The following is a 16,139-nucleotide window of genomic DNA, read 5'->3' on the forward strand; positions in this document are numbered from 1 at the left end:
GCCCGTCGCCTCCTCAGCCCCCCACGCGCGCCCGTCGCCTCCTCAGCCCCCCACGCGCGCCCGTCGCCTCCTCAGCCCCCCACGCGCGCCCGTCGCCTCCTCAGCCCCCCACGCGCGCCCGTCGCCTCCTCAGCCCCCCACGCGCGCCCGTCGCCTCCTCAGCCCCCCACGCGCGCCCGTCGCCTCCTCAGCCCCCCACGCGCGCCCGTCACCTCCTCAGCCCCCCACGCGCGCCCGTCACCTCCTCAGCCCCCCACGCGCGCCCGTCACCTCCTCAGCCCGCAACGCGCGCCCGTCACCTCCTCAGCCCGCAACGCGCGCCCGTCACCTCAGCCCGCCACGCGCGCCCGTCACCTCCTCAGCCCCCTCCCCCCAGGCGCGGCCGCCACCTCCTCAGCCCCCTCCCCCCCAGGCGCGCCCGCCACCTCCTCAGCCCCCCCCCCCAGGCGCGCCCGCCACCTCCTCAGCCCCCCCGACGTGCTTCCGTCTCCCGCCCTCAGCCCCCCAGCACTCACACGCGCACCCGACTCGCCCTCACCCCTCCCCCACCCCACACACGTGCTCCCGCCTCGCCCGCACCCCCCCCCCCCACACCCGCCCCTGTCGCCTTCCTGACAATGCTGTTCAATTGGGGCAAATGTAGCCCCAAGAAAGCAGGCACGAAGCCTGCATTTGTAAGATTTGTTGCAGTTCCTATTTGTAGCAGGTCATACTCAATACTATAGGTCTGATTCATGTCTATACTAGTTCCTGTTTCACCCATTATGACATCCGGATGCTGCCTTGTTAAGCCCTTGCACCATGATCCTACATCATCTCTCATTTCACTATGATGTGTACAGGACTTGGAAAAAACTTGTCACATGTAAGTTGTGAAAGGAAACAAGATTGTTTCCTTGCATAAAGTTTCTGCTTTTCTACATCAAGGAGCAACAAGTGGTGGTTGTGAGGGTTATGCCAGTTTTCACAGCTTTCATCTTCCCTCCATTTTTTGAATGCCAACAAGCACTCTTGGGCCTAATTTGCTTGGTGCATGTCTCTAAGCTCATACTTCTGCCACAGTGTCATTTCCACGACAGGTGCCTTCGAAATAGACAGACAAGGTCATACGGTAATGCTGTGCTTAATTCATGCTGCTGTTGCCATGACTTTGCAGACAGTTTGACACTCACTATTCATCTTTTACTTGTGCTCACTGGACAGTAGCATATGTTTGCTAAGAGAGCAGTGATTTCCATTTATCAATATTGCCGTTTTTATTTCTGATTTAAGATGATTTGATTCCAAAACACATAGAGCCAGCAAAGATTATTTTACATAAGGTAAACGAATTTCTTCATGACCTTAAAGACAAAGCAAAAAGAGACTGAATCTTATCAGCTCTGCAGACTTCAACAACATAAGTATCTGGTGTTTGACCATGAACTTTACTGAGAATATTTACATAAGTGCAGTGGATGGAAACCTGTGTACGGAAACGCATTTGGAAGATCTCTAGAAAGATATTCTTCATTGTATTATATTGAAATTTCATGACCATGGCGAGTAACCTACAAGACAAAATGAAGCTGATGTTTTAAATTGTAAGATAGCTTTCACAGGGGGCTAATTATTGAGAAGAAGAGTTCTGAAACCTTTGGCATACCCATTCAGCAAATGCAGAGATGAAAGATGGTTTCTGATGGAGGATCCAATACTGTATTAAATGTTGCTACTTCTGAAATAAATTCACAGCATCAGGAAAAGAAATAATCGTTTCCGTATTATTTATTTTGATCAGATGTGGCTCAAACAAAATAGCACAATAAACAAAATGTGACAAGCTTCAAATAGAAATGATGGTTTGAAAGTACTGTATGGCAGAGGAAACACATACTGTGTGTCATGCAGAATGATCTGAACATGCCCAAAAATCAATGACTATCACGAAGAAATCATCAGTGACATATTTGAATCCTTGTGTTTACCTTTATTGAGACAATTCAATGAGCGCGCTCTGATTGGTGACAATGCCAGTTAAATTTACAGAATAAAGGGGAAATTTTCTAGTTCAAGAACAAAGGAGGAGGAAATTTCACATTAGCTGGAAGGGAAGAGTAACTCTATTTAATGGTGATATACCAAGGTGGCGATATTGGAGGTGATTAGGTGTCATTGCCATATTTATAATCGATATGAACATCACAGCTTAGCACCAGAAATGAAGCACAAGATTGTGAGACTGCCTTTTAGTGCAAAGAAGTTGGATGAGGTACAATTGAGGGGAAGGGGAGGGGGAAGGAAAGCAGTGGAGAAAAGGTGTTGAGCAGAGGGGCAAGAGGGATGGGAGTGGGCAAGTAGAGGGGACTTCATACGTTAAAATTAAATACAGTATGAAAAATTCAGAAACTAAAAAACATATTGCTTAGAGCAACATGCAGATGCATGTGCCTGTGAGCTTAAACTAAATGGAACCTTCATAGTTCTAGCTGTGTATAGGTCCCCGGTCAGATATTTCCAACGATTTCTGAAATACTTTGAATCTTTATTGTGCCATCTGCCAGTCAGAAAAGCAAATTATAGTTTGCGGGGTTTCCAATGTAGATATTCTGAAGAAATCCGATAGAACTACATTGGAGTATTTCTTGGTTCTTTCAATTTGACGTCAGTTATAGATTTTGCTGCATACAGGAAAGCACCACTAAGAAAGATACTTTATAGACTGAATATAAATTTAGTCAAATAAATACTTACCCTTTTTGAGAATGATCCTTATGATCATGATGCACATCTAGGTATACTACATAACATAGTTCCATACAAGTAATGCAAAATAGTCCTCCAAAATAGTGCATTCAATTTAACAATTGTACAGCTAGAAACAGAATGGGATGAAATCTACAGGGAAGCTGATGCTAATTTCAAATTTAATGTGAAAATAATTTCCCAAAGGAAACAACAAATCGTAATTGTAAGAAACAATCTAAAAAGCTGTGACTTATTAAACAGATAATATGTTGTAAACAGAAAATCGAAATTTATTATACAGCCAGGAGTAATTATCGAGTAAGAGCCAAATATTACAAAAAACTGTTGCACTGTATTAGGAAAAGTTATTAAAAAGCCAAGAAGTGTGTGCACAATGTCTCGGATTAGCACCTCTGATGATAAAATGAAAACAATTTGGGGTATTGCTAGAAAGGAAACACGACAGTTGATATCACAGAAAGATTTTATTCTTATCAAACTCAATGAAAAGTTTAACAAAAATCAGAAGTAATTGTAATAATTTTTTTTAATGTTGCAGGGAAATTAGGATACAGCTGTTCATTAGGAAATACAAGGTTGTACATGGTAGAAGGAATACCTATGCAATTTGATAAAATTGAAATTCAAACCACCTCTCGAACTGAAATTAGGAAAATAATTAATTCACTCAATGTAGAAGCACACATGGAATTGATGGCACTTCCAACAGAGTACTAAAAGCCTGTTGTGAGCAGGACATGCACAAACGGTTTAAATCATATTTAAGTGGAATATGCAGAAGGTTGATTTTGACAGTAGAGATAGTGTGCTAAAGTTAGCAGTCCTTGTAATATTAGTAATTTTTGCCCTACAAACATTAGTATACGCTCAATGGTAAACGCCTGATGGCCTGAAGCTATCAAACAATTGTAATGTAAAAGAAATTAACCGTAAAATAGCGGTGGCAGAATCTATTATTCTTTATCTTTGCCACTCTCACCTGGCGGTCGTAAATCTCTAAGTACACTTATCGATTAATGATATAAAAAAAGAATTCTGTTATTTCAAGACAAATGAAGCCTTGAGCGATTCACCTTTTACTGTTTCTATTCCATGAAAGGCAGACTTGCTGCGTTCTGCAAAAATTTTAAAATTTGTGTAAAATACTCCGTAAATGTCCTAATTGTCTTTTCAATCAGAGAACATGTAGTTTTATGTAATTAATTACTAACAGGGTCCATCGAAAGGACATTAGTATGAAGTATTGCCTGTTATGTACAAAGCTTTTGTTAATATGCACCAGCCATTGTAACTTAATATTAAAAGGTACGTAGCATTAAAAACGTGTGCTTATATAGCCAAATTATCCATAAGTATCTGCATCTCCTCATTACTTTAATGTTAATCATTTTGTATCAGTTTATCTCCAGAACCTACGATCATGCTGATGGACCCAACACAGCATTGAGGCAGGGAGGAACACTACCATTCTCCTTTCATTTCTGAATCATTTATTTTTATTGTGTAGTATTGCTTTTTTTTTTAAAGTCAGTAAATCTTTTTCTGATGATGCAGTTATCACACCAAAGAAATATGAATAGCTGAGGAAACTGTGAATTATGTCTTTCAGGAAATTAATTGGTTGTCTGCAGACGGTTTTGAGAAAACACAGTGTACACTGTTCTGTGCAGTAAATAGCAGAATACCATTGATAAGTATAGATTTAGAACAGGAATCTGTTGCTAAGCAGAATATTTGAAATTTCTGGGTGTGTGCATTGATAAAAAATTAATTTGAAGAAGCACATCATGAGCTTATGAAACATACCAGTTCAGCATCTTACGCCATTAGGGTTATTGCAAACTTTGGTGACAAACATATCAGTAAATTAACTTATAATGCATATTTCCATTCACTGCTTTCATATACCATGAAGTTTTAGGGTCACATCATTTAGAGAAAAAGTATTCATTGCACAAAAGCCTGTAATCAGAATAATAGTCGGGAAGCACTGAAGATCACATTGCAGACACTTATTTAAGGAACTAGAGAGGTTCGCAGTACCTTCACAATACAAGAATCACAGTTCAAAGACAGTAGCAAAGAGCAGTGGCTAAATCTGAGTTTGGCACAGAAAGAGATGAACTGCGCTGCCAGAAAAATCTTTGTTCGTCTATCAGGTAGCATTAACGGTCAGACAGATAGCCAACCAGCTTCTAAAAACAAATCAAAAGTATTTATGAATGAGGACATCATCTACTCAGTAGATGCATTTTTAAATATGAAATAGTAATTGTAAAAAAAAAAAATTACATTGTGTAAAGAAACCTAATGATAAACTCACAAGTTCCACATTGCAGAGTGACATATTCAGGATCTATGGAACATGTATTAATGTTTTGTAGTATCATCAAACCTGGCAAGGACTTTACATAACTCTATAGTTATCATAATTTGTATCTTACCAGCTGTAAACATCATCATGTTGAAAGTTTGGTCAGCATGTGGTTTACCTGGGTCAAAGATCCAAGAAAGTACTGATTGACTTTCTGCCGGGGTTCAAAAGGTATCACTCTATTATGTACACTATGATTGCGAGAATGCACTGACCACCTGTGTGTCAATGTTACGTTTGAGCAGTGCGTGGTAAATTAAGTTTGTAATGGTCTTATTAGTCTTATTAGTTATGCTCAGAGGACCCTCAAGTAGATAGTCAGCACTTGCCATCTGTAGATCATGAAAGTTTGTCTTCTGAGCAATATCTAAAAGGGATTCACTAGACCTCTATGCTGTGTAACTTATCCTATCCGACAGCAGGTGTATAAGAAATGTACCTACATGGGTACCAGACAGGTATATATTTTTTGAAGACAGAGTACAGAATTCAGTAGGATATGATATTACACATTAACCTGCCGACATGGAAATTTGGATGAAAAGCCATTTCATTGTTTTATTCTTAAACTACAATTTTTAATTCATTGAAACAATGTGTAACATCGTGAGCAGTTAATACTACTAACCGATAAAGTGATTATCTGCAAACATTTTGATCAATCACAAAGTAAATATATTTAATCAGACATTTAGAGTAAATGGTTCTAAAGTGTGTGTACATGGATGATATACACTCTGCAGTAAACAAACCTCACCAAAAGCGGAAAGCTTCAATCAGTGGTCCCTTAAATTTTCTCTTGACCAGAAATTATTTCCATGAAAGAATGAGAGAGTGAAGGAGTGATACTGTGTGTTAAGGATGTCGAACATTAACAGTGATTTCAACATCCTATGCCTTATGGCAAAGGAAGTGATAACCTCACTTTCAACTTGGGAGGAAAGCCACACCAACATATGTAATTGAATTACTTAGTCAAAACACAGGTATCAGTGAGGGATATGTAGCCCAGTACCCAGTCTGTAACTTAGCAAACATACAAGGTGATAATTATTGAACTATATCAAAAAATCGTAAATTAGTTACAAACTACAGCGTTCACACACTTTATTCAACATGTAAACTTCACCACAGATATTGAGATTTAGGTTATGACATGTTCGATATGCCTGCCATCATTGCCGATGATGTGGCTCAGCCAAATAGCAAAATTCTGCTATACCCACTGAAGTGTCAGAACATCATTGTCGTCGATGACCACCTGAATGTCGCTTTTCAGCAGTGGTTTGGGATTACTGTTGTACACCTTGTCTTTAATATAGCCACACAAAAAGGACTCGGATCTGTTCAGATCCGGATAAGGGATTTTTCAGAATTGTAGAAATTTTTTAATTTTGTTTTTCAGTTAAATTTTTGTAATTTTGATTGCTAAGAACTGATACACTAATAAAAAAATTAGTTTAGCTCGCCACTGCAGAATAATACTGCAGCAATAAAACGCAAAAGAGGTAATATCACCAAAATAAATCTTTAGTAGCAAAGAAAATGAGCCATTCACATATACAGAATAAATGCACACACAGGCATCTGCCGACAGCGTTGTTAAAGATTCTACAATATTTTCTAACAATGAACTTCTTTCAATATATCTCATTCCTGGGCACATTTGGATGAGTGAAGTCACAACTGATTACATTTCTACATGACGTGGTGAAATATCTCGAATGTTGGTTTCAGAGGCATTACTTTCGAAGTAAATTTCCTTTTATGTAAGATGATCATGCATGTCAGAATGTGTGATGATTTTCTTAAATCATGGAGCATTATATTCACATTCAAGACTTAACGCTGACCACCAGCAAATGTGAAAGAATTTTGGGCCCAGAGGACAAGCCATTTATGCCTTATATTTTAAATTTTGGTGGCACACTTGCACTTGCTATATGTTGAAAAGGTAATACAAAAAATGACGAAGTTTCGAGTTTAGTCTTTCATAATTATTATAGTTTTTTCATTGATGACAGATTATGCAATAATGCTGGCAAAAAATATAGTTGCCTTTCAAAAACAAGAGCGAAGTTCTTGAGTGATTTCACATGTAACTGGCTTTACTATGGGAGAAGTCAAAGTGCTCTACAGAACACATATCCAGCCATGTAACCCACGAAGTGTCTGGTGCACATCAGTGAAATTTATAATCGTACTTATCAGAAATATAAAGCTGCTAAAATGGAAACTGGTGCCCTCAGAAAAACAGCAAAAACTGTTAGGAAGTCAATATTATATATGAAAACTTAACTTTCCTTGTAGTTGACTGATGTATAGTAATTTAAACAATTAACTTCTTTCGCTTTTGTGTTTGCACAGCTTAACATTCATTTTGTTATTGGCTGATATCACATTTCCTATGCTCTGAATATCTGCTGTCATCGGCTGGCGAGATCATGTGACACAAGTTAGGCTTGGTCCACAATAGCACATCACAATCTTTTAGTGCTTTAGAAGCCACTGTGATGTAATTGTTGGAATTCGTGTTCATACTTTCGTCATACGAAAATATGTAGTGGACATGTTGCCACACATCAAATATCTTTCATAAATGCTTTGATTTATGCTAGGTTGAGATTCCTAAACTGCCAGAAAGTTCTATACAATCTTATAAACCCATAACCATTCAAGGGATTGATGAGGTTTACAGCTCCTAGGGTAACGATATCTTTCAAGATGGAAAAATGTACTTCCACCCACTAAAACGTTTTTCACCCTGGAAAGCGCGTTTCTAACTGGGAAATCTGAGAATTTTTCTTTTCTGGACATACACCCAGTTAAAAAGGTTCAAGGCTTCCATACGAAATGAAATGCCTATTGACAAGAGACGCCTTGCATGGGTGGTACAGTTGTTTTATCAGAACAGCATGTGGGGCGGCGGATAATTTAAATGATTGCTATATATATGTTCCCTACAAGCAGCACTGCATTGCAAGAATATCATTGACATAATTGGCCGAGAAGAGTTCCATGTCAATAAATATGGTGAAGAATACAAGCAAGAAATTTGAAGAAACAGGTGAATTGAGTGGTGCAGCAGATTCCCATAGCGGTCATTCAAGTTGCTTTTAGCTGACCATGCAGCAGATGCCTCAAATTCTAGAGTTGTCACAGGATCTCTCTCTCTCTCTCTCTCTCTCTCTCTCTCTCTCTCTCTCTCTCTCTCTCTGTCTGTCTGTCTCACACACACTCTCACACACTGCCTCTTACCGTGCCTCCCCCAGTCAACAGTTCAAAATATTTTGTGGCACATTTCACACTAGTATCTCTATAAGGCTCAGAATTTGCTGCTAAAGAAGCCCCAGGATAGGCCACAACGCTGTGACTTTGTCTTTATTTTTGGCATGCCTGGAAAAGAGTGACTTTTGGCTGGGGAATATTCTTTGGAAGTACAAGGCATATTTTACTCTGCATGGGGCCATGAGTGCACAGAACTATCACATATAGGGGTTGTCCTCCCAAATCTTGTGCAGGAACATCCACTGCACTCAGCTTATGTGACAGTGTGGTGTGATTTCACAAGCCCCTTCATTCTGAGTCACCGTTCTTTGTAGGTGACAGGTCAAGCACCTCTTAGGTGTACAGAGACATCTGAACTTTATAAGGACCTTGTTATGTAACATGATTCAAGCATTTCAAGACTACAAGTGTCTGCACCATTATTTTGATGTGAGATGGGGTAGCATGATATGTCAGTTGTCGAGTGAACTATTGGTTTCATGATATCTTTGGTATCACCCACATTATATCTAGGCAGTTTAAAATATGTGGCCTTAGAGATCCCCTGACCTAAGTTCATGCCACATGTGCATGTTGGGATATGGCATAAACTAACAATTACTTGTAGTTACGTTCTGATGTGAAGCAATGTATGTGTCTTTAAAGTACCCAACTGAGTGAAACTTTTGTCACAGATATCACATTTGTGAGGTCCCCTTCCCATTGATTGGGAAGATTTATTGGGGATGTATCCAGATATTCCTGATCAGAAAGATATCATATGATGACAATCAATCTGATTACACTGGATATGCTGTAGGCAACTGTTAACCATGTCATGTCATGGATACAGCATGTTGCAGAGTCAGTAGACCATTTTGAACACGTAACTTCTGATCATATCCTAATAAATGTACCAGAACCACCATTATCATCGCTCTGATCGTTTCTCCTCTTTTCCTACATTACGATGTTACAGCATCCTACAAAGTATAGGGCGCACACTGCAGCACCCAAACATCAGACAATTTTCCCCTCAATAAATTCATAATAAAGTTCCTATGACGTCTTGCATAGATACCACACTCATTCTATGATTGCTCCTCAGCAGAGGTTTTTATCAACAGCTAGTGGTTATTGTTGTTATCGTGTCTTCTGTTAGTGTCTTTTACAATATGCAGTGTGTGCCACGTCTCTCTAATCATTAAAACCTGCCTGAATGGACGTGCTATTCTCCATGAGTTCTGTCTGTAGCTCATGGTCTAGTAGCTAGCATTGCAGCTTCTGGATCATAGGGTCCCGGGTTCGATTCGTGGCCAGGTTGGGGACTTTCTCTGCCTGGTGACTGGGTGTTTGTGTTGTCATCATCATCATCATCATCATCATCACAACGATATCATCATCATCATCATCATCATCATCATCATCACAACAATATCATCATCATCATCATCTGTGGCATTGGCTACAATGGACTGTGTAAAAAAAATAGACTGTAAAATTGGTGATACAAATTCACAACAGGGCCTTGGTGGTGGTGGTGATAACAGAGGACATAGTCATATCACCATGATTACTTCTTCTATGGGAGGGGAAACGATTTCAAATGGAGAAATGCACAACCCAAGCAATGTTTGTGCTAGACAATATAACATTGCTTTGCAGATTTCTGCCCTGTTACTCAGTGGTATTGTGATGGGTAGAAATCGAGACACTGAACAACAAATCAGGTGTACTTTTCCCTTGAGGAATTTTAGATGGGATTCAACAGTGTTGGAACAATCTTGATAATATAAAAATGTTCAAAAGAACGTACCTTCTTTGCATGATATTGATGTTTCTGAGATAAAAGCTTTTTATAGGCTTGCATTAACAGCAGTCTCCAACCCTGACATCAAATGCATTGATAATATTTCCTTAGTAGATGGAAGCAGATGTTATATTTTCATGGCAATGTATCAAACGACCCACCAGGGTAGCCAAGAGCACTAATATGCTGCTTCCTGGATTCGGGTAGGTACAGCGACCCTGGATCGAATCCACACAGCAGATTAACGATGAAGGGCCGGTGTGCCAGCCAGCCTGGAAGGGGTTTTTAGGCGGTTTTCCTCATCCTAATAGGTGAATACCGGGCTGGTCCCCACGTTTCACCTCAGTTACACAACTGGCAAACATTTGCAGACATTCGCACTTTCCCATGAATTTCAATGGACGCAGACAGTTGGGGTGTATAAAATCCGGCGGTTGGATAGAGGGTACCGGTATAGATATATAGAATGTAAGAAACGGTATTTGTTCATGATGACAGCTCTTTGGTTTGAGAATCGAGAGAACAAAGGAAGGAATAAAGTAGAGGTAACAGCTTTAGTGCCAAAATTTCTAACAACTGTGGTGTGAGCCATCAACACTGTTACTGTCCAGGCTGTAGTATGTGTGTTGATAAAATACATGTGCACTTCCATTATCACTGCATGAACAATTTATGAATGTGCCTGCCACAAAAAATGTTGTGCAGTAAATATTAAGGATATGACACAAGTACCCAGTACCTACACAATGGTTGCATGGAGGTCTCTAAAACAATTGATAAATAATTAACATCAAACTTTATTTATTGTTGAATTTTTCCACAAATTCTCTTCCTTATCCTGGTTTGTTTATGGTTCCCTGGCATAGCATTAAATTTTAATTGTAAGTTTTATATCTAGTACTTTGAGAAAAAGAAAGCTATTTGTCTGAAACCTTACTTGCATATTTTTTTATTTCTTTCTTAATTATTAACATTCAGTTGCTTTACTTCCATATGTATGAAAATACATGTTGTAACTAATTGAGTTTTAAAAAAGTTACAATATCTATTATACAGTTGTCAACTTCTAGAATCTGACACACACCATGATACCAGTTACGTTAAAAAATCGTGTGATCATAATTAAGAGTTTAAAAACACTCGAAATTTACCAGATACCATGCCACGCAATTCTATATCCCCAACAAAACGCAAAAAAGTCAAAAGTTGCAGAGCAAAAGATAACACTGGGTATGCATGCCTTCAGTAGTTCATACTCTTTCATTTCCAACATGATGCACATACTGGGGACCTGAAAGGCATCACAGTTCTGTTCTGTGGGAAAGGGTTTAACTGCAGGTGGAATAATGGGACCCAGATGCTCAGCTCATGCATCAGCTGTTACCACTGCCACACAATATGTGGTGTCAGCTAGCAGTGTCTAATGGGTGATGAAGTGGCCATTTATATGTGTGCCCTTCAGTCAATGGTGTTCTGAAATGCCAGATGACCAGATGTTAGGAAGATGTAAAAATTTTCAAAGTGGCTCAGTGCAAATATACTGGAAAATTTACAACTATTTCCATCTTTTCAGACAGTATTTCCATTTGTGCAAGGCTTCATACAAGTTGCAGTGCCAAAAACACAGTCTTAGATTAAAACCATCTGCAAGTGTGTCATTCACTTTCATTCATCAGTATGCAGATTTTTCTCTTGATTGATGTGACATTGATTCTTGTTCATGAACCATCATTATTCACCTGATTAACATCCATTCTAGATACCTAACAAAATGTTGAAGCTTGCACTAGTTCTTTAGTCATTGGGAATCAAACAAAAAAATCTGTTAATTAGGTGAAATAAATTTATCATTTCCAAAGGTGAAAGTGTTTGCGAAACAGAAAAAGATAATGGGAGAAGAACATTTAAAAATTATCTCTCTTAATTAAATCTAAAATGCCTTGAACATAAGAATTTTTTTGATACATTTAATAAATCGGTGTAGACTGGTAACTTGTAGTACTGTATTTTGAAAAGATTGTAACACATGAAAGTGAATTATTTTAACTCTCACTTAAAATTTCAAATGAAATCTGCAGTGACTCAGATTCATCATTATTGAATTTCCTGTGGTTAATTTCGTTTTAAATCACTTTTACCTCATCAGTTCTTTCCTTCTGGAGGAATATAGTAATTTTAAATCATTAACAGTTACTAAATATGCAATTTCTTATGCACTTTTATGACTTGTGGCCTATAGTACTGCATTTATGGACACTCAAATATTACTTCTTTGTTGTATATATATCAACATTTAACATTCTTGTCCTCACTCTTCAGATTGACTCAGACTACTGGTGGGAGCTGTGGCATATCATGTGAAGAAATTTATCACCATGGGCTGGTCCAGGATGATTCGGTGATAGACGAGGAGAAGTCAACACATGAGTTTGGTACAGAAAATGTGACTATTGACAAGGAATGCTCAGTTGCCACCCAATATGACTGTAGTAAGAGAGAAAAGGAATTACTTCTATATAGCTGTGATTTCTGCCAACAGAACTTTCCTTCAAAATACAGACTCATAATGCATGTGTTTATGCACATTGATGGCATGAAGCCACCTTTGTATGTTTGTAAGTGGTGTGGTGAGGTATTTGACAGTAAGGTTAGTTTGAAAACACATTTGAGATTGAGAGAGAATTATCATGTCTTAACTGTGGGCCACCATGAAAAATATGGCTATAGTGATGAGCATCAAAGCAGTATCTTCTTGGATAGTGAGCCAGAAGTTTCTTTTACAGAACACATTGAACAGTCTTCATATAAGGAAACTTGGAAAACTTCAAAGAAGGCCTCTAATGACGTGTGTAACAGACACATGACAAATGATGCAGAGAAAACAAGTGCTTATGGAATTTTATCTACAGCTGTTAATTTCAGTGCCCAGGCTGATCTATATATTGCAAACAGAACCAACAAATGTGGTATTTGTGCCAAATGGTTTGCAAGGTCAGGAGATCTGAAGACACACGTATTAATTCACACTGGAATGAAACTTCACAAATGTGAGATTTGTGGGAAATCTTTTACTTTGTTAGGCAGTCTCAAGAAGCATTCGTTAAATCACACTGGAAAGAAACCCCACAAATGTGAGATTTGTGGAAAATGTTTTGCTAGATCAGATTGTCTCAAGACTCATGTATTAATTCACACTGGAAAGAAACCTCACAAATGTGAGATTTGTGGAAAATGTTTTGCTAAATCAGGTTATCTCAAGGCTCATATATTAATTCACACTGGACAGAAACCCTACAAATGTGAGATTTGTGGAAAATGTTTTACTACATCAGGTTCTCTTAAGACTCATGTATTAATTCACACTGGAAAGAAACCCTACAAATGTGAGATTTGTGGGAAATGTTTTGCTACATCAGGTTATCTGAAGACTCATTTATTAATTCACACTGGAAAGAAACCTCACAAATGTGAGATTTGTGCAAAATATTTTGCTACATCAGGTTGTCTCAAGAGGCATGTATTAATTCACACTGGAAATAAATCTCACAAATGTGAGATTTGTGGAAAATGTTTTACTACATCAGGTTATCTCAAGACTCATGTATTATTTCACACTGGACAGAAACCCTACAAATGTGAGATTTGTGGGAAATGTTTTGCTACATCAGGTTATCTCAAGACTCATTTATTAATTCACACTGGAAAGAAACCTCACAAATGTGAGATTTGTGCAAAATGTTTTGCTACATCAGGTTGTCTCAAGACTCATGTATTAATTCACACTGGAAAGAAACCTCACAAATGTGAGATTTGTGGAAAATGTTTTACTACATCAGGTTATCTCAAGACTCATGTATTATTTCACACTGGACAGAAACCCTACAAATGTGAGATTTGTGGGAAATGTTTTGCTACATCAGGTTCTCTTAAGACTCATGTATTAATTCACACTGGAAAGAAACCCTACAAATGTAAGATTTGTGGGAAATGTTTTGCTACGTCAGGTTATCTCACGAAACACATACTAATTCACACTGGAAAGAAACCTCACAAATGTGTGAAATGTGTGAAATCTTTTGCTTGGTCAGGGAATCTCAAGACGCAGGTATTAATTCACACTGGAAAGGAACCTCACAACTGTGAGATTTGTGGGTAATCTGTTGCTACGTCAAGCTGTCTTAACAGACAAACATTTCCTCACAAATGTGTGATTTGTGGGAAATCCTTCGCTAGGTCAGGCACTCTCAAGAGGCATATAACAATTCACACTGGAAAGAAACTTCACACCTAGAAAAGACCTCACAAATGTGATATTTGTGGCAAATCATTTACTACATCAGGTGATCTCAAGACACATGCATTAGTCCACATGGGAAATGGACCTCACAAATGTGATATCTGTGACAAAAGTTTCACTCAGTTGGGTACTTTCAAGACACATGCATTACTTCACATCAGAAAGTAACTACAAGTAATTGTTAGTTTATGCAAATAGATATTCCTGGTTGGTGCCCTAAAGGCCTATAAAATAATGAATGTAGTAGGGAGACAATAAATTGTAATGCCTGTGAAATAACATTAAAGTGTTGTAGAATTGTGAAAAAAGTGCAATAATGTGTACTATATTGAGGTAAGAGATAATGTGAAATATAAAAATCGCTATCTGCAGCTTGAGATGTTAAGAAATTGTATTACTAAATACTCCAGAAACATGAATCAAATGTGTTTTTGTCATTAACACTGTCAATAGTTGTAATTACCACGCATATTCAGTATAAGGCCAAGGAAATGTGATGACTTGCTGCTTATTATTCCAAACATGGTCATTATGTAGTACATGTAACTCTTCATTTGAGAAAGTGACAGCAAAATATATTCATGGCACTTCCTTCACTGAGGTTCATAAACTCAACACTGCAGATCCATGATTATGGCAATTATTTTACTCAGGTATTTTTCCTCAAGAGATATGCTGTATATGTCATTAACCAATTAGCGCCGGAATTAATTTTTTCGTGATTTTTCTTTAAATTGTGTTATTATGTCTGTAAAAGGCATAAATTACACAACAGAGTTTTTTGACGAAAGTCATTACCGCCATTAGCAAGATATTTGATGTTGCCATATGGCAACAATAGGTGCTTTCACTACCTAATTTTATATGAATTACAACTTCAACTAAAATAAGTAGGTTATTGAAATTTCTTATTACGAGTTTTGTGCAAATTTATTATTCAGTCTTCATCATTCAATTGATACTTTATAGCACAGTACAATTAAGAATCAAACATCAAACTCTGAACTCAGCGTTATTTTACATGAAATGGAATAAAACAGTCAATACACAATCCCACATTACACTTTGAACACATTGTTCTCACAATAGGTTTACAGTCCTTGTGTGCACACCTTTTCTTCTTCTTTCCTTCTGTGTGCTGGACGAGGTGGTCAGTCTTATCAAATCTAATTGAATCTGATATGCAGCTGTCGGAACATGCCCTTGATGCAGATGGTCTCCCGGCTCCTTTTGGTAAAGCTTGGTGTCTTTGCAAGTACACTGTCGCTATGTCTGTCTTCAAATCAAGCTGAGAAATGGTTTGGTTTCTTGCTTATTTATACAAAATCCAACTGTTTTATATGGCGACATCTAACATCCATGTAAAGAGACACCAGTACCATTTCTTGCTTCTTATTGCAATGCGATAGCATGCTAGATTCTGATCCATCTGATCAGTACCTCCCTTATACGTATTATATTTGGCTACCAGTTTTGGTCTGGGACTCATATATTTCGCTTTTTTAGTTGTGAGAATCTCTTGACTTGGCCAACTTCTTGTGCACCACATAAAGAAGGGATCATTGTGACAACTGAGTTGTCCAGCCACTGCACATACAATAATCCATCACTCTTCTCTATTGCTGTCTCAAAATATTCCCAAT

The 16,139-nt window shown here is 38.3% G+C and overlaps 1 protein-coding gene across 1 annotated transcript in view; it reads left to right on the forward strand.

Annotated features, from left to right (window-relative positions):
• LOC124770938 (zinc finger protein 737-like) overlaps nt 1-14,478 on the forward strand; it is a 101,108-nt gene extending 86,630 nt beyond the window's left edge. The window contains exon 7 of the mRNA XM_047249238.1: nt 12,519-14,478. Within this exon, the coding sequence (XP_047105194.1) occupies nt 12,519-14,355 (1,837 nt within the window). The 3' untranslated portion in view covers nt 14,356-14,478. The remainder of the gene's footprint in view (nt 1-12,518) is intronic.
• The last annotated feature ends 1,661 nt before the right edge of the window (nt 14,479-16,139 follow it).

The sequence above is a fragment of the Schistocerca piceifrons genome, unplaced genomic scaffold, assembly GCF_021461385.2.
Source record: "Schistocerca piceifrons isolate TAMUIC-IGC-003096 unplaced genomic scaffold, iqSchPice1.1 HiC_scaffold_845, whole genome shotgun sequence".
NCBI lineage: Eukaryota > Metazoa > Arthropoda > Insecta > Orthoptera > Acrididae > Schistocerca > Schistocerca piceifrons.